This window comes from Haliotis cracherodii, unplaced genomic scaffold (genome assembly GCF_022045235.1).
Source record: "Haliotis cracherodii isolate W230 unplaced genomic scaffold, xgHalCrac1.p SCAF_11, whole genome shotgun sequence".
NCBI classification, from domain to species: domain Eukaryota; kingdom Metazoa; phylum Mollusca; class Gastropoda; order Lepetellida; family Haliotidae; genus Haliotis; species Haliotis cracherodii.
The window spans coordinates 29,537,761-29,560,569 of NW_027266266.1; the positions used below are offsets into that span (position 1 = coordinate 29,537,761).

The 22,809-nt window shown below is 37.7% G+C and overlaps 1 protein-coding gene across 2 annotated transcripts in view; it reads left to right on the top strand.

Annotated features, from left to right (window-relative positions):
• LOC139456409 (ataxin-2-like protein) overlaps window positions 1-22,809 on the top strand; it is a 157,084-nt gene that overhangs the window by 63,850 nt on the left and 70,425 nt on the right. For both annotated transcript variants that reach the window (XM_071238111.1, XM_071238112.1), the window contains exons 9-11: window positions 4,867-5,078; window positions 14,634-14,831; window positions 22,077-22,120. In XM_071238111.1, coding sequence (XP_071094212.1) covers window positions 4,867-5,078; window positions 14,634-14,831; window positions 22,077-22,120 — 454 coding nt within the window. The remainder of the gene's footprint in view (window positions 1-4,866; window positions 5,079-14,633; window positions 14,832-22,076; window positions 22,121-22,809) is intronic.

Below are 22,809 nucleotides of genomic sequence, written 5' to 3' on the forward strand. Positions count from 1 at the left end.
ATTACGAGAACATTATGAGGCATTGTTTTATATCTAGGGATTAAGATTACCTTGTGTATTTTCTCGTAAACTAAGCCGGAAAGAGCAGTCAGCTGTACACACGTTTTCTTAGAATCGACCGGTGATTCGGTAAAGACACACCCAATGATATAACTTTATAGGATTTTTAATGCAAGGATCGACAATAATTGTATCTGAAACTATTTTTTTTTATCAGGAATAATATATTCCATTATTTTCTTAATTAAATGCAGCCTTTACTAAACATATTTAAAATAATAATAACCCTAAGCGAAGCAGCTGATCGCTATTCTCGGGTATTTTTTTTACATGGAACCAGTCTGACCAGTCACCGTCAAGGCTCACGCGCATGTGATCGCGTGATCGCGAGAATTTCATGTTGACATAGAATCGTCAAACGTATATGTATATGTATAAGGAATTTTGTCATGAGTTGCATAATTGAAGGGAAGTAACTCTTCCAGTAAGAAGCTGGTTTCAGTTATACGGAAATTCGTTTATACGGACGAATTGTGAAATGACGCTAGTGTCCGTATAAACGAGGCACGACTGTATATCGTGATTTCCTGTTTAAAACGTTCAGAATAACACAATTTAACAAAAATCTTTCGCCAACTTGTGAAATTTTATAAACATGAGCTTGGTATCACAGCTGTGATTTGATTGGCTGCCTTAGGTCACATGCTCAAAATAGACCAATCACGAAACTTGTAGCAGATTTTGGCAAGAAAGCGTCATTAGAAACCAATTTTAATCCAATGAAATTGCTTGTTATACCTAGGATAAAAAAACAGGCAATGTTACGAGCGTGGAGATGAAGGAATAAGCTCTCCAGCGATGTGTCATATGCCATTCTTCGACAAACGTGTTATTCATACAAAGCCTCGAAAACAGGGCTATTTCTTAATGTTTCTGAGCGGACAGCCGCTGTTATCGGGAAATGGGTGATGACAGAAACTATTTATAATTCTTTTTAAAATGATTTTCCAAGTACTTAAACAATGAAAATAAAACAGAAATAGGTGAGTGGATTTTATGAAATCTTATATTTGCCGAAAATCGTCAAGTTTTCACTTCCTTGGTCCTTAATCTGGATGTTAACAACGTGTTAGCTTACATTTTTTATTTACAACGAATTTTATTAAGTTGTGAATGCATTATTTTAAATAATGTGAAAAAACATAACTTTCATATTTATAAACCATAGGATCAGACCTTTCAAATGGTGTATAACATGTAGTAGCAAATATACTTTAGAAGCAGATATTTTCTTTGATAAATGTTGGCTTCATCTATCACACAAGAGTCTCTGGGAACTCGGTGTCCCAGCAGTAAACACTTCTGGTTGACTGGTGTTAAAAGAGTTAAGCAGCCATATGCAAATTGGAATGCTTAAGATTGTGCCTAAACTCTTTCAATACCAGTCAACCAGAAGTTGCATTATTGTGCCAGGTTACAAGCTGTGACAAAGATTTTTGATGCATATAATTTGGCATTGAACATCGTGTCATTTGACTTACATGATGTGTGATCACACAAAAAGATTGCACAAAATAATAACTTTGATGTAAGTTTGACAATTTTCAGATATTATTTCTTTTATGTTATTATTATTTATTACTTTATGCAATATATTAAAAGATTTGCTTGACATGTCTTTCTTTTGCTCTTTGACATGTTTGATGTGGACCCGTTGTTGAAGTGTGTGTTCGAGAATTGTATTTTCAATAACATTGCGAGAAATAGTGAATAATTTTTTAATCTATCAATAAAATATAAATTGAAATGAAATGCGTATTTCAGATATTGCAAAAGGTCATAGATTTATTAAATGAATGATATGACTAGTAGCTTCCTAAAATTATGAACTATTTTGATGTTGCTGCGGCTTTAAACCAAATTTACAATGCTGGTCAAACCAATTCAAATTTGAGATGTTGCAATTTTGGGATGCATTTGGTGGCTTTCTTTGCAATATTTCTGTCAAGTGTGAGAGGATATCATGGAATTGTTGCCCTGTCATGAAAAAAAAATGTGTAGGCTGTTGTTGTGTTGACTTAATGTTTGACAGGTCACCATCTAAAAAACTAATTTCAAACTATTTTTACTCCTTTTGACTGTTAGACTGATCAATCATTGACCTTGTGAGTCGTGACTTAATATGTCAGTGCACACATTTCAGGAAAATTTGAAAAACATTGTGTTTTGGTACCATTCGTTAGAGATTAGACTACTTTTCTTGTCAAAGAATTTAGGAATGACGTCACATGATAAGGACTTGTGTGTTATCAGACATTAAATATCCTGAATTAGCAATAAACACCATATATTTGAGTGGCCAATGCTCTCTAAATAGTAATACAATATCTATTCCTTGTACAGAATGTTTACCATCCAAAAACACACTTTACAAACAGTTTATAAACCTTATCCTTGAGAACCATAAGGCACAGAAAGCTGAAACAGAAACATTCAATGATCTGGTTTTGAGCTGCAGAGCCTTCTTGTTTCCTCCTCTGGCCATGGCCCTCGTCCATCTGATACATTTTGTTTCCTGAGGATAACTTGTAAACCGTTAATATTTCTTCTTGAAACTTTGTATGCACATGCTTCATGCACTTAACCCACGCCTTTTGTTAATCAGGAAGTTTTGGATTTCTAAAGCAATAACAAGTTGGACTTGGGTGCGGAAGGTTACTCCTAAATCATTCAATATTTTTTCATGAAATTTTTACAAGCATCTGAGATACATGTATCATACATCATACATGTGTAACATCCAGGCGTAAAATATTACTCTGTACTTTGATTCATTTACACTAATAATTGTTTTTACTTTTTTACGTGTGCATTTTGAATCATAACTACCATCATTACATACTGTACTGATCATCAGCAATGAACATCTACATAACTCTCTTTCCTAGAACATGGAGTCGAGATCTTGGACCCCAATGGCAGCAGTATATTGAGGAATCATTGTATCATACATCATATAATCCTGTTATAATTACAGCTAAAGTAGGTCCACAGCAAAATATGCTTGTTTTTGTGGTGCAACTAAATGAAGTGGGATGGTCAGGCGAGGCTACATGGTTGACTGCGAGGAGTATAACAATACATCAAACAATCGATGTATTGCATTTGTTTGCTCCTCGATTGTACTATATCAATAGGAATTTGCAAACGCCAACAGCAATGTCAATAGTATGCATTACAATCATTAGTCTCAATAGTCGCAATTAGTTGTAAATATAACATGAATTATGCCTAAAAAAACTTTGCTGGCAATTTTCAAACCTGCCATGTGTTAATTTGCAAGGATAATGTCAACTCCAGATTAGAGTTACCTCTCACTGGTTTGAGTTGCGACAGTTAGGAAACCAGTTGACTTTCACAGTGTCGCCAGTACTTCATCAGAAATAGAAACTAACAGTTTCAGTCCACTAGTCCTTATGACACACAGCAAAACCCAAATGGGCAAATTTCTACAGGTTCCTATGATACCTTAACTATTGGGCCATTTGGCAAGGATGATGGGACTAGTGCAAATTTTTAACGCTGTTTATTATCAGGCCTTAAAGCTGGTTTTGTACTGCCACAATACTATTGCAATAGTGTGAAGTACTATTAAAATCCATTTGCAAATGTGGAAATGGACCCAATAGTCAACCCTATTGATAGCGTTTCTTTTGATTGTGTTACAAGGCGTCATATGTGACCCACGAGGAGAAAATGGACCTTATGGGCTAGGATGCAATTGGGCTGTGATGTCATAAAGACGTTTGACGTCAGCTTACTTCATTAAAAATTGCCATGTGTGCAGACTGTACAAACATTATTTCAAAACATTTCAGCGCAAATGTGTACTTTCAATTAATCAGACGTATCTAAAAACTGCAATTATTACATAAACAGTTATAAATCTGCAAAATGGGACTTCGCAGAAAATGAGTCCAAATATTTGGTGCCATGTAAATACGAGTTGAGGCTTGTGAATTGTATTTTTGTGATCCTAAGAAACTATAGTCTTATAATATAATGGGAAAGCAAAATATGATTATTTTTACCCATACAGTCCCTTATCTCATGGTTGGTCACATTTCAAACCAGGAATTTTTTCTTTGTATATTTTTTGCTATTTTGTTACAGAAAAATAATTGAAAGTTTTTCTCAAATATTATGTGTATCAGTGATCAAATGAAAAGCTCTGTTGAAAAACACCAATACTTCATGGCCTTGAAGTTATTGAATATATTTAAAGAAAAGAGAAAATCATTCGGTTCACAGTCATCTTTACAAGGACAAGGGATAGAGATGACTTTGTCTTCTTGTACCTACATAGTTATAGTCCCCCCCCATTTAATAATGTTCCTTTGTACATTCTTTTGGCTTCTGGATTATGTTTCTAGGTTTGTCAACACCATACCACTTGTGCTCGTTGGTTTCACCAAGGTGGTAAACGTCTGAGACCGGCATCCCTTAGGGCATTCCTCCCACATTAAGATGACATACTGTAATATAATTGGAAAACTGTTAAAAGCAACATTAAGCCCAATGTCAACATTTCAACAAAGTCAGTAAATACTACATGGTATATTCAATGGTTCTGAAACAAAGAATGATAGCTGTTCGACCTCCATATTAGGGCAGAAAAGTACTCGAACTTGTACAGATTATGTTGATTGTTTGTTTCTTTTAGCCACTGCCATTGTTTTTTAACTTTTCAAGACTATCTCATTTTTTGGTTATTAAGACAATTTTAAATTATAATGGAAGGTCAATAATCATTAGAACTTTAGTGGAGAGATCAATAATTGATTGCAATTGATTTTTATTTTGCAGGTATATCCCTCCTCATAATAGACGGGGCAACACCGGAATGCCTCCCAGGAGAACAGTGTCTGATCATAGTGGGCAACAAAGACAAATATCTCCTCATAAAACACAACTTCCAGCTTCAGTTCAACACTTACATCAAACGTCAGCAATTAATTTCGCATTAGGATCAAAAGATGAACATATACCTCCCAATATAAGTGCAAATATTAATGGGGGTGAGTATACATATGGAATATGTTTTTCCCAATATGCCTTATGTGGTGTGCCTATGTGCTTTAAGGTTTTGTTTCAGTTTGCCTGACTGATTATCAGGTGAGCTTGTATTGTGGCCTGTTTGTCTGTTAGCCATCGTAAACATCTTCTCATCAGATTCCACTGGACCAATGAAGCTAACACTTCACATTTGGATTCCCACAGATGATGACTATCGTAATCCATTATTCCATAGGTAGGCTCATTTTAGCCCCTCCTTTTTTCAGTAGTCATCATGATGATTGTCATAATGGGAGTGAACCTTATCCCCAGCCCCAACAAAGTTGGCAGGGGATATAGAAACAGGTTCCATCTGTCACATTTTGTTTCTGGAGCAGAACTCGGAAACCATATGAAATGACTTTACAGAACGTGGTACACACATTATTTACGTATTCTGCATTACTTCTTAATCGACCTGGTCACATTTGTGTCGCACTTTTGTTGAAAAATCAAGTGCAATTAAAGTGCTTAGTGGTGTAAGAAAATAAAAGGTCTATTTCAGCACTTTAATGCCTGAAAAGGGATTTTCTTATTTTCATCCGGTTTTGTTTCAAACTCATCATAAACATTTGTGCTAGGGACACTACACAATGCTATATAACACTAAAGAAATATAAAAAGTCTCTTGAAATAGACAGTTTATTGAACAAAACAATGAGGGCAGGCATGTCTTCTATTTAACTGGGCACAAAAGGGCCTCTGGAAAAGTAAACAGCCTTTTTGTCTGTCTGAGAAAGCTGACGAAACAAGATTGAAAATAACATAAATATATAGAGGTTATCACACGAATGTGTTTGGGGATGGTAAATATCCTACATTAGGAATAAACATTGTATTTAGCGAGCCTTGGCGAGCTAAATACATACCGTATTTTCTTGAGTATAGTGCGCACTCATGTATAATGCGCACCCCCCTCTAGCGGGTTCAATATTTTGGAAAAAAAGAAATTTGAATATTATGCGCAGAAAAAAATTACACCGTACCCTTTCAGCGAAGTCCGGCAAACGAACGGGTGCTGAGAAACTTCGTCAGTACAAATTCGAAATTTGAGATAAAAAATCACCAGACATGTTTATTTACCGTTTAAATAGTATTGATTGTTCTGCTAGGCATTGTTTTATATCTAGGGATTAAGATTACCTTGTGTATTTTCTCGTAAACTAAGCCGGAAACAGCAATCAGCTGTACACACGTTTTCTTGGAATCGACCGGTGATTCGGTCAAGACACACCCAATGATATAACTTTATAGGATTTTTAATGCAAGGATCGGCAACAATTGTATCTGAAACTATTTTATTTATCAGGAAATTTAGGCTGCAAAATATAACGAAGAAAATTCACATGTTTTGGGGCAAATACCATGGCTAAAAGATTTAATGCTAAATGGAAAGCTGAAGGAACTTCAAGACAGTACAACTGCAAAATGAAAATGTACATATGACCATCTTTTCATCCTGTAAGTAACCATATAGTTGCTAATAACAAGCTTGTCTAAAAAATATGACCATGGCCGTAATGCATTTGCTGATAGTTCTTAACAGACAGAAAGAGCTGTGTGAGGTCTTGCTGAAGAAGAAGTTGCTTCAACTAGCTGAGTGGCTAACCCTATCACACAGCTCCCATGTGACCACAGAAGGGGTGACATCACAGATCAGCACATTACTGCTGTCACCCATAGAGGGAAGACATATGTGTTGAACTCTCACATTTTTCACTGATTCCTTGTGGGTTTTTTCACCACGGTAATCTCGGGCGTTTTCTTGTTTTAAGTAGCTATTTTGAATTTTGGCTGTGGTCACGCATTTTTTGTGGCATGCGTTCTGTATTCTTTGTATTGCCTGGTACCTCATGACTGACATATTCTTGCAATAGTTGTGTTTATTAAAGTGGTGGTGTTTTGCATTGTTTGCTTAAATTTGATTTTCATAAACCAACACGGCAGGGGGAAACGAATATAATCGGGCTGGGATGCATTGTCATTGATTGCACTCTGCTATTATTGCAAAAACATGCCAAGTTATAGTAAGTGTCGCCGTAATAAGTCTGGATGGGACCCCCATCACTTGTGCTGTAATTGCACCTCCATCTGCACCCCTGCAGCTTTCAGAAATACTTACAAGTGTCTAAGAAAAGGCAGTCACAGCAGGCACGAAAACAATGTCATTCCAAAATGTCTGACATTTCTGAGCCTGCTCCATCTCACCTGGCCCCTCTTCCCAACGTAGTGAGAGCAAGTCTTCTTGATTTAAACGCCATTCTTGTAGCTGCTCTCCAGTTCAGCGCTCTAGGGGATGTCAGTTGGACTCATCAGAAGGCTCCTTTATCCCTGCATATGAAGGATTGGTATTGGAGGCCAATTCCCACTTAGGGCTGAACCAGGTTGCGAATGGCTCGCTGACCGGTTTGAGGTGGAGGCACCATCACCGGGGTCAGGTGTCGACAAGAAAGACACTATTTGGTCGGACCCTATGTCTGTCCTTCCTGACCCCATGACAAGGTCATGATCACTGCACTGGATGAGAACTTCGCTAAGCTCTCTCTCACACCCTCATTCAAGGCTCCCAAGTACAGAAAGAAGGATTTCCCTATCCACTTTTTCGACATTGCGGATCATGCCCACTCTCCTGATGAGGACCTTTATGAGCCCCGACCTGACCTTGGTCATGCCCTTGTGGCCGGCGAGAGGCTGATTCATTGATTTCAGAAAGATCTCCAACCCCCAGACATGTTCGAATCTACTGATCCACCCCCACAGCAAATGGCCACTCCCAGCTCCACAGAGGTTGCATCTACATGTCTGGTCCATCTACAAAGCCTTATGTGCCAAGGGTTACTCGGCTAGGGTGGTGAGAGCTATTACTTTGGCGCATAGACCATCTACCAGAAGTCTGTACGGCGATAAGTGGCACTCCTTCAAAAATTTTGCAAGGAAAAACACCAGATCCGGCTTCCCCAATTCTTGCACCACAAGCTTCATCTGAAGCACTACCGCGACATACCTTGTGGACCTCAACTCTGTTTTGGCAGTTCAGGAAGATAGGAATATGATGAAGATCCTGGAACTCCAGGATTTACTTTCGCTCCTTCCGGCCGGAAGACCAGAATGCTAAGTTTAGACCCCCAGCATGGGATCTGAACGTGGTCCTCACCTTGCTGAGCGGTGTACCCTTTGAACCATTCCATAACCGGACTAAGAAGACCGGTCGCCTCTTCATACCAGTATCGACGACATCGAGCCATCATCTTTCAGGCATAAGAGGCAACATGACTGGATCCTCCGAGAGCCAGCAACATGCACCATGTTTGTGCCTCCACCATGGCGCTTCACAGCAACTGCTCCATATGCTCTATTATGGAAGGCTGTTTCTGGTGTTCAGACGCCGTTTTGCCAGTCACTATCTGTGAAATGCCACCTTAGAAGATGTGGAAGGCGTACACAGCTTTGACCCTTAGATGGTTGCCAGACTGGTCACCACTACTAGATGCCATTGACACTTCCACAAATCCAGAGCCGGCCTTGTGACCTCTCCAGTTTGTGTCACCCCTGACTTGGAGGCTACATGCTACACACAATTAGGCTTGGGACATCAGTTCTTGATTTTAATCTCATTTATCATCTGTGACTGCATATGTAACTCTCTCCCTCTCCCAGACAACAGGAATGGTTGCTCAATGCCAGTCATAGCCTTCGCTGATTGGCTGAGATTTTTGGAGAATTTTATTGAAGATCACTTCTGAAAGTATGCACTCCACCGTGCCGTCGGATAAGGATGCATTAGGAGTAATGCAGGATAAGTTAAAAAATCTAGCAAAATCCTAGATATTTTTTATATTTGTAACATATCCTGCATTACTACGTCTAAAGGGGCCCACCTGTTGCAGAGCTGCCTCCCCATGATGCCTTAAGATGTTTCCGTTTAGCAGTAATGTGCTGATCTGTGACGTCACCCCTTCCGTGGTCACATGGGAGGTGTGTGATAAAGTTAGCCACTCAGCTAGTTGAAGCAACATCTTCAGCAAGACCTCACACAGCTCTTTCTTTCTGTCAAGAAGTATCAGTATATGCATTAAGGAGTAATGCAGGATAAGTATACAAATATATAAAATATCTAGGATTTTACTTAGCACCATATGGTGTAGATGTGCCTTTTGCTATTTAGGTTTCCCCTGCATTTTTAATATATTTTATGTAATTTTTGTACATTTGGACTAAGTCTCTGAACTGAGCAGTGGGTTTCATTTGCAGAGCAGGACCCGAAAAGTATTAGAGATATCTTTATGGAACTTAGTACACACATTCATCATATTCTGTACATATGCCTTTGGCTATTTATGATTTCCCCCAGATTTATATTTTATTTTGTGTAAGTTTCATGAATTTGGATTTAGTCCCTGAACTGAATGAAAACAGTGTTTTTTTCATTTCCAGATCAGAACTGGAAAGGTATTTCAGAGATATCTTTAGCTTAAGAAACTTGGTAAACATATTCATCATCTTCTGTAGATATGCCTTTTGCTATTTATGATTCCCCCAATTATTTTGTTTGTTATCTTTAAAGATTTTATAAGTATGTTTTATTTTCATATTTTACCAGTAGACTCTGCAACAAAAACAAGGATTCATAGTAGATGTGTTCACCAGATTTTGAGGGGTCAGCCTGCTCACAACTTTTGTACCTTATCTGCACCATGTACCTTACTTTCTCTGGTAACACCAGTTGAGGGTAGAGTTGGAACAATATCTGCATGTGTAGGATGTTCAGGTTTAACCATGAAATAAGATAGTCAGTCAGTGTACTGTTATTGTGTTTGAGCAGGGTGTCCATGTCTGTTCATGTCTGTTCATGTCTGTTCACATGTATTGTCATGCTCAGGACATTTAGCTGAATTCATGCATATTCAATGTCCAAACAACCCTTTGAGACCGAAGGCCGAGAAGAAATGAAACAGCAAACGTCCAGGCTTGATCGCCGTTTCTCCCCCTTCCCTCCGCTCACCTCGGTTCCACAACTTTCATGTTTCCAACTGTGTCTTCCCATTCTCAGGAAACTAATGTTTGAATCTGGCGGTAACTGACCATGTCATTTGAAACAACAACCTTCTCCTGACTGTTATACTGCGTCTTGCCTCTTGTTTTAATTTGACAGGTCCTGTGAACATTGTTTTGATCTTACTCTCCATTGATTGGCTTCCGACTTTGTAGGCATGTCATGTTATGTGCATAAATTAAAAAATCACCTGATCATGTCAAGCCACTGTATGTATTACTACACCTGGAATGTTTATCAATCTCATCATTTTTGTCTGCTTTGATATATATTTATAACTGTTTTGGGTTAAACTAATGTAGATAAAACATGTTTTCATTGTCAAATTTAATTATAAGTATTGACTGTGTATTTATTTTGGTTCATTAACTCTTTCAACACCAGTCAACCAGAAGTGTTTACTGCTGGGACACTGAGTTCCCAGAGACTCTTGTGTGATAGATGAAGCCAACATTTATCAAAGAAAATATCTGCTTGTAAAATATATTTGCTACTACATGTTATACACCATTGAAAGGTCTGATCCTATGGTTTATAAATATGAAAGTTATGTTTTTTCACATTATTTAAAATAATGCATTCACAACTTATTTAAGTTTGTTGTAAATAAAAAATGTAAGCTAACTCGTTGTTAACGTCCAGATTAGGGACCAAGGAAGCGAAAACTTGACTATTTTCGGCAAATATAAGATTTCATAAAATCCACTTACCTATTTCTGTTTTAATTTCATTGTTTACGTGATTGAAAATCATTTTAAACAGAATTATAAACAGTATCTATATCATCACCCATTTCCCGATAACAGCGACTGTCCGCTCAGTAACATGAAGAAATAGCCCCGTTTTCGAGGCTTCGTATGAAAAGCACGTTCGTCGAAGAATGGCATATGACACATTGCTGGAAAGCTTATTCCTTCATCTACATGCTCGTAACATCGCCTGGTTTTTTTTCGTAGTTACAACAAGCGATTTCATTGGATTAAATTTGGTTTCTAATGACGCTTTCTTGCTAAAATCTGCTACAAGTTTCGTGATTGGTCTATTTTGAGCACGTGACCTAAGGCAGCCAATCAAATCACAGCTGTGATACCAAGCTCGAGTTTGATAAATTTCACAAGTTGGCGAAAGATTTTTGTTAAATCGTGTTATTCTGAACGTTTTAAACAGGAAATCACGATATATATTAAAAATATGGAACTTTGTGAATGTATCGTGCTAGGTTACGAGCTGTGACAAAGATTTTTCATGCATATATTTATGCATTAAACATCGTGTCCGAGCCGAGAATTCGCGGCGACGAAAGCCGAGATGTCATTTGACTTACATTACAAGCGATTACACGAAAAGATGGAAATAATAACTTAGATGTAAGTTTGATTACTTTTAGATATTTTTTGTTGATTTCATTTATTACTTTGGGCAACAATGCAGTTTACCGGGCGCAGCCCGAGCTCTACCATCCGCTCAATTACCGCACTATAGTGCCACCGCTGTCTCGTTATACCGTTACCGTGCCTCACGCTCTGGTGACTCTCGCTTCACTATCCAACACCCGTTTTCGGTCTTAGGGAAACTTACACATCTTTACAATCAAACACCCCTTTTCGGTCTTAGGGAAACTTACACATGTTTACAATCAAACACCCCTTTTCGGTCTTAGGGAAACTTACACATCTTTACGATCAATCACCCGTTCTCGGTCTTAGGGAAACTTACACGTCTTTACGATCCAACATCTGTTTTCGGACATGATGGGCAAGGGTTAGCCATAAATTCTTACCTTTACAAGCGTTAATCCGGTTAATCCCATTGGTCGGTCATGTTGACAAAAACAATTGCGGGTGTGTGGTTTCACGAAAGATGAATGGGAGCGCGGACCGTGACGGCACATGCATGTGCAATTCACTGTTTACTGATTACGCGTGCATGTCAATGGGGATTTTAATGACCCGTTAAACGAGCACTAATTACATGTGATAGCGCCTGTGGTCCAGTGGTAGAGCGTCAGCTAATTAACGCATTAATTAGCAGAACCGGTGAGCCGGCGAAGCGCGTTCGAGCCCCCACAGCGCTAATTGGATCTGAAAAAGTGCGCCCGGTAAAGTGCACTACTCCCTTACTTTGTATAATATATTTAAAGATTTGTTTAAAACGTCTTTATTTTGCTCTTTGACATGTTTGATGTGGACCCGTTGTCGAAATGTGTGTCCGAGAATTTTATTTTCAATAACATCGCGGGAAATAGTGAATAATTTTTTAATTTATCGATAAAAAATGATAAATTGAAATGGAATATGTATTTCAGACATTGTGAAATGTGATAGATTTAATAAATGAATGATATCACAGGTAGGTCCATAAAAATATATACTGTTTTGACGTGACTACGGCTTGGCCGGATAACCGGCCAACGGTGTCCGGGGACTCGATGCTTCTTGGCCGGATAACCGGCCTACGGTGTTGAAAGAGTTAAGGTATGAATAGAAAAACAGATGTGCAAACTTTTGTAAGAATCCGCTATGCAGGTTCAAACAGAATGCACATCATACCTCAATAAACTGAAAAAAATCCGTCTTTGGACTCGTGTGTGTGTGTAGGGTACACATATCTATTGTGAGTTTGTAATTCACAGAATTTCTCTTTTTGTATTGATATGATTTCTATTTTCGTATATTGATATAATTTCATTTTTATCTTTGGTTGCTCTGATGATATAAGTTTTAGTAGCTGTCCATCTCTCAGAAAAAGTGTTAGTTTGACCTACGCTATTGCATCTCTTGGCTTTAGATAAGATAGCGGATCTAACTCTAATTCTTGTTTTAACCGAGCCCAGGATGGGACCTCTTGACATTCCAGTAACAAGTGAGCAATGGATTCAGGTTGATTGCAAGATGGACAAACCTTGTCACAGTGCTTTTTGTGACCCGAGTCTTAGGCATGAGATGGCAATTTCAACTTTCCTTTCATTTGATGGATCTTGGGTTGAATTGTCTATTGCCATCTGCTGCTCTTGCGTCCCACTTGGCTTGCCATCTTTGGGCTATGGAGGCTTTGATTTTGTTTTCTGTCTCAAGTTTACAAAAGGGAGTGAGCTGTATCTCCGCTTTGTCTAGAGCTAGCCTCGCCAGTGTGTCTGCTTTTTCCTTTCCATTAATATCTATGTGAGACGGGATCTAACACAGCTCCATCTGTTGCCCTTGGTCCCATAGTTTTGTATATTCATATAGAATCAACCTATGTCATCCCAGATGGAGTATATAGACTGTAAATCTGGAAATACGTCTCCAAATTAATTTGACTGCTGACCCCTATCCAAAAATGCGACTCAATATCAATGCTTCCATCCACAGTGGAATGATACATATCCTTACCTTAATCCAATTAAACACAAATAACACTGCTTATTAGCACTGAGTAAAGCACCTCTGTAATAACAATAAAGTGTTTTCTTAAAAACAACACACAGTTAATATGTTTACTCTGTTGACTGGCATTAAGGAAGTTCAAAGGCAATAAAAAAAGTTGAACCAACAACAGTTCACTGATTGGTATGCAGAAAAGGTGTCAACAAGCTTGACATGAGTGGGTAGAACTTTTGACCACAGCAGTGATAACTCACCGGATGTCTGTTGTGTAATTCCTATTCTTTGACTGACATTTTTATATACTTGTTACAACTGCTGCTCAATAAACCCTGTTTGTGTTTAAATTCAAGTTGGAAGTTCCGCTATCCAAAGTGTGAAGTGAGGCAATCTTATTGTTGGAGACATAAATTATAAGTTAATTATGCATTTTTTGCATTTAATTCACACTCTCGATAATTTCGTGATTTACAGTATCGCTGACCGAGAATATCACGCACTGTTTAAACCAAAGACCTAGATATATGCAGGGTATTACATGACTCATAATTCTTGCATATTTGATGCAATAATTTTCTGCAATCATCTCAAATATCAATTTTTGTCAGTTTACTGCAATGCAGTACCATGTATTTGACAGTAGGCAAGCATGGCAGGACCTGTTAAAAATAACAGCAATTTTTTTAAGGTCTCGATTCCTTTTAAGCTCACCTGACAGAAAGCCTCTTGTGCATCATTAACATCTCCTCAGAAACCACTGAACCAATTAAGCTGAATCTCTATGTACTTGCTCCCACCAATAATGACACCCCAATGTTTTCAAGAGGTTTGAATTGGACCTTTTGCACTTTGACCATGCTCTTAAATTCTCTAAAAATGCATTTCTTCTCCCTGCAAACATTATCTCCTCTAGAGATAGATCAATCAAGTGGAAACTCCACATATATTCCCATTAATGATAACATCCCCGAGATTTGAATCTCATTCACAATATGGTATGGAGACAGCAACTGCCTTTGTTGACTTTAGGTGAGCTACAGTGCAGAAGCTATAAATTTTCTTTTTTTGAAATAAATGATTTTTTTTCCCACATGATTTTGCAGATAAGGATCAGAAACAAATTGAGCCTGTTGTAAACAAATCTAGTCCAGAGCCAGCTTCAATAGTCACAGTATCAGGTGGAGGATTATCCCAACAACATTCCCCAGTGACGGTAACAGCTGGGGACAATTCCACATCTCCTCAATCTGATTCTGTAACATCATCCAACAAGGGAGATAGGAGAAATCCAAATCCAAGGGGTAAGTCCACCAGTTCCGATAACAAATTAGGTCAGTATTGGACATCGTCATGGACCACATATACCTTCCAATGTTAATTGTGAACAGAAAGAACATGTGACAATTGGTTTTTAAGTTAAAATCATTGTTACGGCAGATCGGGCAAGATTGGAAAAAGAGCATGATCTACGTGTAAGGTCATTCATAAAGTATGTTTCGAAATACCTCTATTTCAGGTATTAATTATGTCATATGCATGAAGTTATATTATTTGAATATATGTCATGTCAAGGGTGAAGATCTTTACTTTAAAAAGTTCAAGCAAATTAAGATTTCATTTCTTCCCCGAGTGTAAAGCAAAGATTGAATAAACTACAATAACCCCCCCAAAAAAAATCTTCAGATTTTCAACAGCTGATAGTGAAGGACTTCTGTTGATAGTCTAAAAGAATTTTTGATGAATTTTTTAGGTGTGATAAAGGCCAAAATACAGGATTATGACAATGATTTTGTTTGTTTCTTGTTTTACACCACACTCAGCAATATTCAAGCTATGTGACAAGCTGAACCAGACAATCCAGTGATTGATATCATGATATTGATCCGCACAATCGGGATACAAAGACATGCATCAACTAAGTCAATGAGCTTGAGGTTACACACAACCAAATGTTTTCCCATAGACTTCTATAGTAACGTTATGATTTTTTTTTAAATAACTAAGCATTCAACAGCTATTACCTGTATGTGTGTGCACAGTTTGGCCTTAGAGCAGCAATAAAAAAAATAAAAATGACTAGCTTAGTCAGCTCCTTTTCCGAGTACCGGAAGCTAAACACACACACACACCACCCCCAGTTTCGCACCAAATGTCACCTACTTGAAAATAGCTGTGGTCACATTCAGCATAAGTCATCATGTTGAAAAAGACAGTACTAAATATAGAAAAACATGGTCAGTTTTAATAACTGGATGGATGTACGTTTGAAAGACATAAAAATCTTACAAAATATCCTCCAATCACAGCCTGCAGATATCTCTCGATCTACACTGAAGGCTCCCTACGAAAACCGCACTGTCCAAACTGGTTCTGATTTGGTGTAGTAGAACCTGTAGACAAATCAGAATATATTTGCACTAAACAATTGAACAAATCTTTAAACCTCAAAACCAGTTAGTTACAATACATATTTAAAATTGAGTAGTGGTCTGTTGTTTGCCTTACTTTGCTGACATCATCAGAACATAGCAGAGTCTGCTACATTCATGGAATATGGTTTTGACACTCATGACATGATGCGATTGATATTGTTTGAGATTGCTCGAACTTACACCATCCGTTGTTTATATAATTAAACACTCAAATGGCTGTCAGTATTTGGTAAATCATCTATTGAGGGGCTATCACAAATGTTTGTGCTTTCATATACTTCAAAAAATCAAAAGTATAATCACCTATGATATAGGCTGGTGACAGAAGTACACATGGAAAGGAATCAGAAAAAAATCTCAAAATTGGACAGAGAGCATGGAATTCAGGCCACCAATAAGCAAAGGACACATTAACTCTTTCAACACCAGTCAACCAGAAGTGTTTACTGCTGGGACACCGAGTTCCCAGAGACTCTTGTGTGATAGATGAAGCCAACATTTATCAAAGAAAATACCTGCTTGTAAAATATATTTGCTACTGCATGTTATACACCATTTGAAAGGTCTGATCCTATAGTTTATAAATATGAAAGTTATGTTTTTCACATTATTTAAAATAATGCATTTACAACTTAATTAAATTCGTTGTAAACAAAAAATGTACCCTAACTCGTTGTTAACATCCAGATTAAGGACCAAGGAAGCGAAAACTTGACGATTTTCGGCAAATATATGATTTCATAATATCCACGTACCTATTTCTGTTTTATTTTCATTGTTTACGTAATTGGAAAATCATTTTAAAAAGAATTATAAATAGTTTCTGTCATCACCCATTTCCCGATAACAGCGACTGTCCACTCAGTAAAATGAAGAAATACCCCCGTTTTCGAGGTTTCATATGAATAACATGTTCGTCGAAGAATGGCATATGACACATCTCTGGAAAGCTTATTCCTTCATCTACACGCTCGTAACATCGACTGTTTTTTTTCCGTAGTTATAACAAGCGATTTCATTGGATTAAGATTGGTTTCTAATGACGCTTTCTTGCTAAAATCTGCTACAAGTATCGTGATTGGTCAATTTTGAGCACGTGACCTAAGGCAGTCAATCAAATTACAGCTGTGATACCAAGCTCGTGTTCGATAAATTACAGAAGTTTGCAAAAGAATTTTGTTAAATCGTGTTATTCTGAACGTTTTAAGCAGGAAATCACGATATATATTAAAAATATGGAACTTCGTGAATGTGTTGTGCTAGGTTACGAGCTGTGACAAAGATTTTTCATGCATATATTTTTGCATTAAACATTGTGTTCGAGCCGAGAATTCAAGGCGACGAAAGCCGAGATGTCATTTGACTGACATTACACGCGATCGCACGAAAAGATGGAAATAATAACTTAGATGTAAGTTTGATTACTTTTAGATATATTTTTGTTGATTTTATTTATTACTTTGTATAATATATTTAAAGATTCGTTTAAAACCTCTTTATTTTCCTCTTTGACGTGTTCGATGTGGACCCGTTGTCGAAATGTGTGTCCGAGAATTTTATTTTCAATAACATCACAAGAAATAGTGAATAATTTTTTAATTTAACGATAAAAAATGTTAAATTGAAATGGAATATGTATTTCAGACATTGTGAAATGTGATAGATTTAATAAATGAATGACATTACAGGTAGGTCCATAAAAATATATACTATTTTGACGTGACTACGGCTTGGCCGGATAACCGGCCTGCGGTGTCTGGGTACTCGATGCTTCTTGGCCGGATAACTGGCCTACGGTGTTGAAAGAGTTAAGCAGCTTTAAAGTCATCATATATGTAAGGCTGGATAATGAGCTTTACCAGAAAATAGGAAGTAAAAGGGTGCATTGTTGCCAGCAATCTCAAACGCTGACCAGTGAACCATACCGCCTATTAAAGCCGAGAAATGGAAATGGACCCTCAAGTAGAAGAAAGCTCTTTGAAACCACAACATTGAAGGAAATTACACTTAACTCTATTGATTTATTTAGTTAAGACTTAAAAATACTCAAAGGACATCAAACATCCTTACTGTTTAATAATTCAAGGTGGCTAAACTTGCTTATTTCAGTTATTTGCCAGTTTCAATGAAACAAAGTTAAAATTCCATATAATTTTGAAAATGTACAGCTTATCCTGACATAATTGTAATTCTTTTTATTCACAATTAACAGTGTCATGCAATGCCAGCTTAAAATAGTGTTTCTCTCCAATAATTTATTGGTTTATAGGGGAATGAAAGATACAATGCATTTTACTAAACAGGGGAGATAATTCAGTATTGTCGAACACTATTACATTCTTTACAGATGATTTTAGAACCATAATACGACATTCCAAAAGAGCCAGTGGATATTATTTTCATCTAAGCAGGTTCTGGGACTGGTGTATAGCCCTTATTTCATGTTTGCAAACTGAAAAACTGCACAGTGGGGCATTAAGGGAGCACTGTTAGAAATGTCTAGTGCATGAGGGTGATCTTATTATGGCACTTGATAGTTAGCAACAGAGGAACCTTAAGTGGACTTGGGTTCTTAAATGTACTTAATGTACCTACATGTCCAAGTTCCACAACTTCTACAAGGTAATAGAGCGCAGCGAGGCAAAACAAGGGTTGTCGATCACACACTGCCAACACCGGACTTCGGATCAGCTTCTCCAAATGCCAAATTCGATGTCGAAACTCCTACTTCTTCTGCATGAGTGCACATATACCTCCCCAGTCAACATCAGGCATGCGAAAAGCTGAAAAAAGTGTTCAGACAATATCAAATGGCAAACCAGTTTGGATATAACAGCCAGGAGTCAGTTCTTGAGGGGACAAAATAATTATTTGAAAGTCATATGAGTGAAAAATAAGTCTGTTTTAAGAAACTTGATAGAAAAATAGCATCATTCATTCACACAAGAGTACCTAACAGAAAGATATATTGGTATGCTACATTGTTTACTGTAAATAAGAGGATGTGTGACATATTCTGCTGTCAGCAGTGTACATGCTTCATACTCAAGATAACGGCATCGCGTAACTTGACTGGCAAGCGATTGACATAAGGCAGAAATTGTTGTGGCAGTGGTGACTTTATCCTAATTTGTTGTCAAATTCATCAGTTTCAACAAATTCAGAAGGCAGGAGGAGGGCTTGTTGGACAGAGGTACCCAGAGGGGTTCGTGCTGAGTTCGACCACAATACGAAGCAACATTCATTTCCAGGCCATCCAAATGCTCCATTCAACCCAAAATGTCCCCAACTTCACTGTCATTATTTTTAAATTTGCCTCCATGGTGTATCCATGGTGAAATATAAACAGAAAAGCATGTAAAGTATGAATTACTGAAATGTGCACTCACCCTACAGGTTACACACAACCAAATGTTTTCCCATAGACTTCTATAGTAACGTTATGATTTTTTTTTAAATAACTAAGCATTCAACAGCTATTACCTGTATGTGTGTGCACAGTTTGGCCTTAGAGCAGCAATAAAAAAAATAAAAATGACTAGCTTAGTCAGCTCCTTTTCCGAGTACCGGAAGCTAAACACACACACCACCCCCAGTTTCGCACCAAATGTCACCTACTTGAAAATAGCTGTGGTCACATTCAGCATAAGTCATCATGTTGAAAAAGACAGTACTAAATATAGAAAAACATGGTCAGTTTTAATAACTGGATGGATGTACATTTGAAAGACATAAAAATCTTACAGAATATCCTCCAATCACAGCCTGCAGATATCTCTCGATCTACACTGAAGGCTCCCTACGAAAACCGCACTATCCAAACTGGTTCTGATTTGGTGTAGTAGAACCTTGACCACCTGATCCAGTTAGTTGCCTCTTACAAAAAACATGGGTTGCTGAAGATCTATTCTAACCCGGATCTTCGCAGGTTGGCATTTATGTTATAGTGGTAGTATTCTTTGAATTACTAACTATTGTTTGATTTATGATCATCTTGATCATATTGAACAGAAATATGACGCTAAAAAAATGTCAGACTACATGCCTCCCAACTTGAAGTGTCTTCAGTCAACAACAGCCCATGGTTGTGTGCCGAGAAATTCGGTCAGATTCATTTTTTTGACTTGAGACATTTTCTTTTTGAGGTTCATCAATACTTGAAAGTTTTGACAGCTGAGCATTTATGGTTATACATTATGTAAATGATTATTATGAGATCTTTATGAGGGTGTCATTATGCTATTTGCCTCGAAATGCATGGCCAGCTGCAAGCTGCACACTCTGTTGATTGGATTCGACAGTAGCATTGAGGACTTTAATCCAGCTTCGTTCTGTAAGTTTGAGGCAGTCAAGAAAAATAAAATAAAAGCAGCTTGATGAATACCTTGAGAAATGAGACATATACGAGGGTTGATCAAAAAGTTCTTCGCCAAACAAACAAAACCAACAATTGTGAAAGTATTTTTTTTTAAAAAAATTTCAAGACGATCTTTCTTCTTTTCAATACACTTCTTCAACAGTGAAGCTTTTCAATTCAGGAAGAAGTTTTCTGAAGCCACCCTGAAAAACCCATTGAAGTCATCGGTGTCGTCATTGTGCTTTCATAGCAGTGGCTCATAGTGGTAGACCCATGTTTCATCACATCTTCCTGAGGCAAGAGAGTTAACTGACTTTAAAAGTCCAGTTTCCCCCCCCCTTGCCTAACTAGGCTGGAATTATGGAGTTACATTTCCGCTGGACTAACGAGTCTATGCATAGTCCAATAAAAATCGTGCTTCGAAATCGAAATCCGGTTCGTATACTGTCATGCAGATTTCAGTCGATTGGAGGATTTGCAAAGCATGTGCACGGCTAACTCGTTGTCAACAGATATTTTCTAAATCTTTTCATGTTTTTAATCAAGGTGCTCGCGTGATGTGATGCACACTGTGATGTAAGACTCGTTTTATAACAATATAGATCTTGATGGGGCGCCACCGTTTTGTTGCAACAAATGCAAGTGATACGAGAGGTGGAATCTGATTGATCCATAGGAGAGGCATAGAACGCGTAATAGCCACTGATTGTGCTACAATCCAGCACAGGAATTCCAGCCTAGGTCGGCAAGGGTGGAAACTGACTTTTAAAGTCAGTTAACTCTCTTGCATTGGGAAGATGCTTTCATCATCCATTACTGATCTCTTTTTGAATTTGACGAAATCCTTCTCAATTAGCTTTAAAATCTCTCTGGCAATGGCTTCATTTTTTAACTTAAAATCAGAATTTAGAAACTTTGGCACCCGACGAGCAGATATCTTATTCATCTGTAAATATTCATGAATAATAGTTTCAATGGATCCATGGCTTAGACCTGTGTCTTCCTCAAGTTCAGGAATGGTAATATAATGGTGTAATCTGGCAGTATAGGTTTTTCTATTTCCTTGATCGAATCTTCATTGATGGAAGTGAGGGACTTCTTGACCTTGGGTCATCATCAAGGCTTGTTCTCCCAGCCTTAAACATAGCTGCCCAATTTTTAACAGTGGAATAGCTAGGGCACTTTTCCCCATACACGTACATGAATTTCTTGGGGAGTACTTTTCTCTAAAGTAAAAAACTTGATGACTGCTCAGTACTCGTTCTTTTCCTTTTCTGTGTGCATTTGGACCCCTATCAAGTTCAACTGGTTATCACTAATATACAAATGGCCTAAACAGACCAAATACACTTGCAATGAACTACTCAATGTACTAGATTGACCAGTTCACTTTGTTATGGCCCATAGTTGAAAGTTTGTCAGGCTGAGAACTTTTTGACCAGCCGTCGTACTTGTGAGCCAGATGTTGCCTGATGTTCACCATTACATTTTGTTTTTTTAATATTCATGATGTGAATTCGTTAGTATGTACAATGATTTTTCATGTATAATAAACATGTATATTATCGAGTGTAATGAATGTGTATTTATCATGTATCATATATTTGTCATGTATGATGAGCCTATAATTTGTGACGTATTTAGGTCTGTGATGAATTTAGCATATGTAAGAACCTATTTTACACCTTTGCAAGTTGTTTTCAGTTCACATCTTACCTTTAAATTGTTTGGTCTAAAATGTGTAATCATCATTTCAGGAAGAACAATAGCAGATCTAAAAGAATTCGGAGAAAATTTCAAGGTAAGTCATATGAAATACACAGGATGATAACTACCTGAAACACCAAGAGAGAGATCTCATTGGTCTTCGTCACCTTTTAGCTCACCTGACAGTATATCAAGTGAGTTATGTCATGATGCTTTGTTTGTCTGTCTGTCATTAACTTTTTCATTTTTGACATGTCCTCTGAAACTACTAGGCCTCTCAGTGTTTCCATTCATTGGTATATAAGCCGGATATTGACCAGTAAATTTTAACTTTGTCTGGCAGAAAATTCTGTTGAAAAATGCCCTTTTTTCACTTATCTTGCATTACTCCTTGATGCACTTACTGCTTACTTGAAGCTGCAGGGGTCCAGCTGAGAAGAAATGTTTTTCCATTTAAAGTGTGGTGCAGGACCCAACGGCTGACTCATGTGATGACGTCACAATAACATATTACTGATTGTCATCCAATGGACATGCTGCTCTAATAAATTGTCCAGTACCCTGTAGGGTTGGTTATTGCCTTTTTAGTGTAAATTTGTTCTCCAATCATCTACACGTGCATCCAATTTAACAGTTCCTTTTGCCTTACGTACGTCAGGACCCTTGTCTAGCCATTGCTCTACCGCCTCACCTTAGGAGTCATCTCAGTTGGTGGACAGTAGAGTCGAACGTCTCTGGAGGTGTTGCCTTAACTGCGTTATCCCTCACGTCCAACCTGTTTGT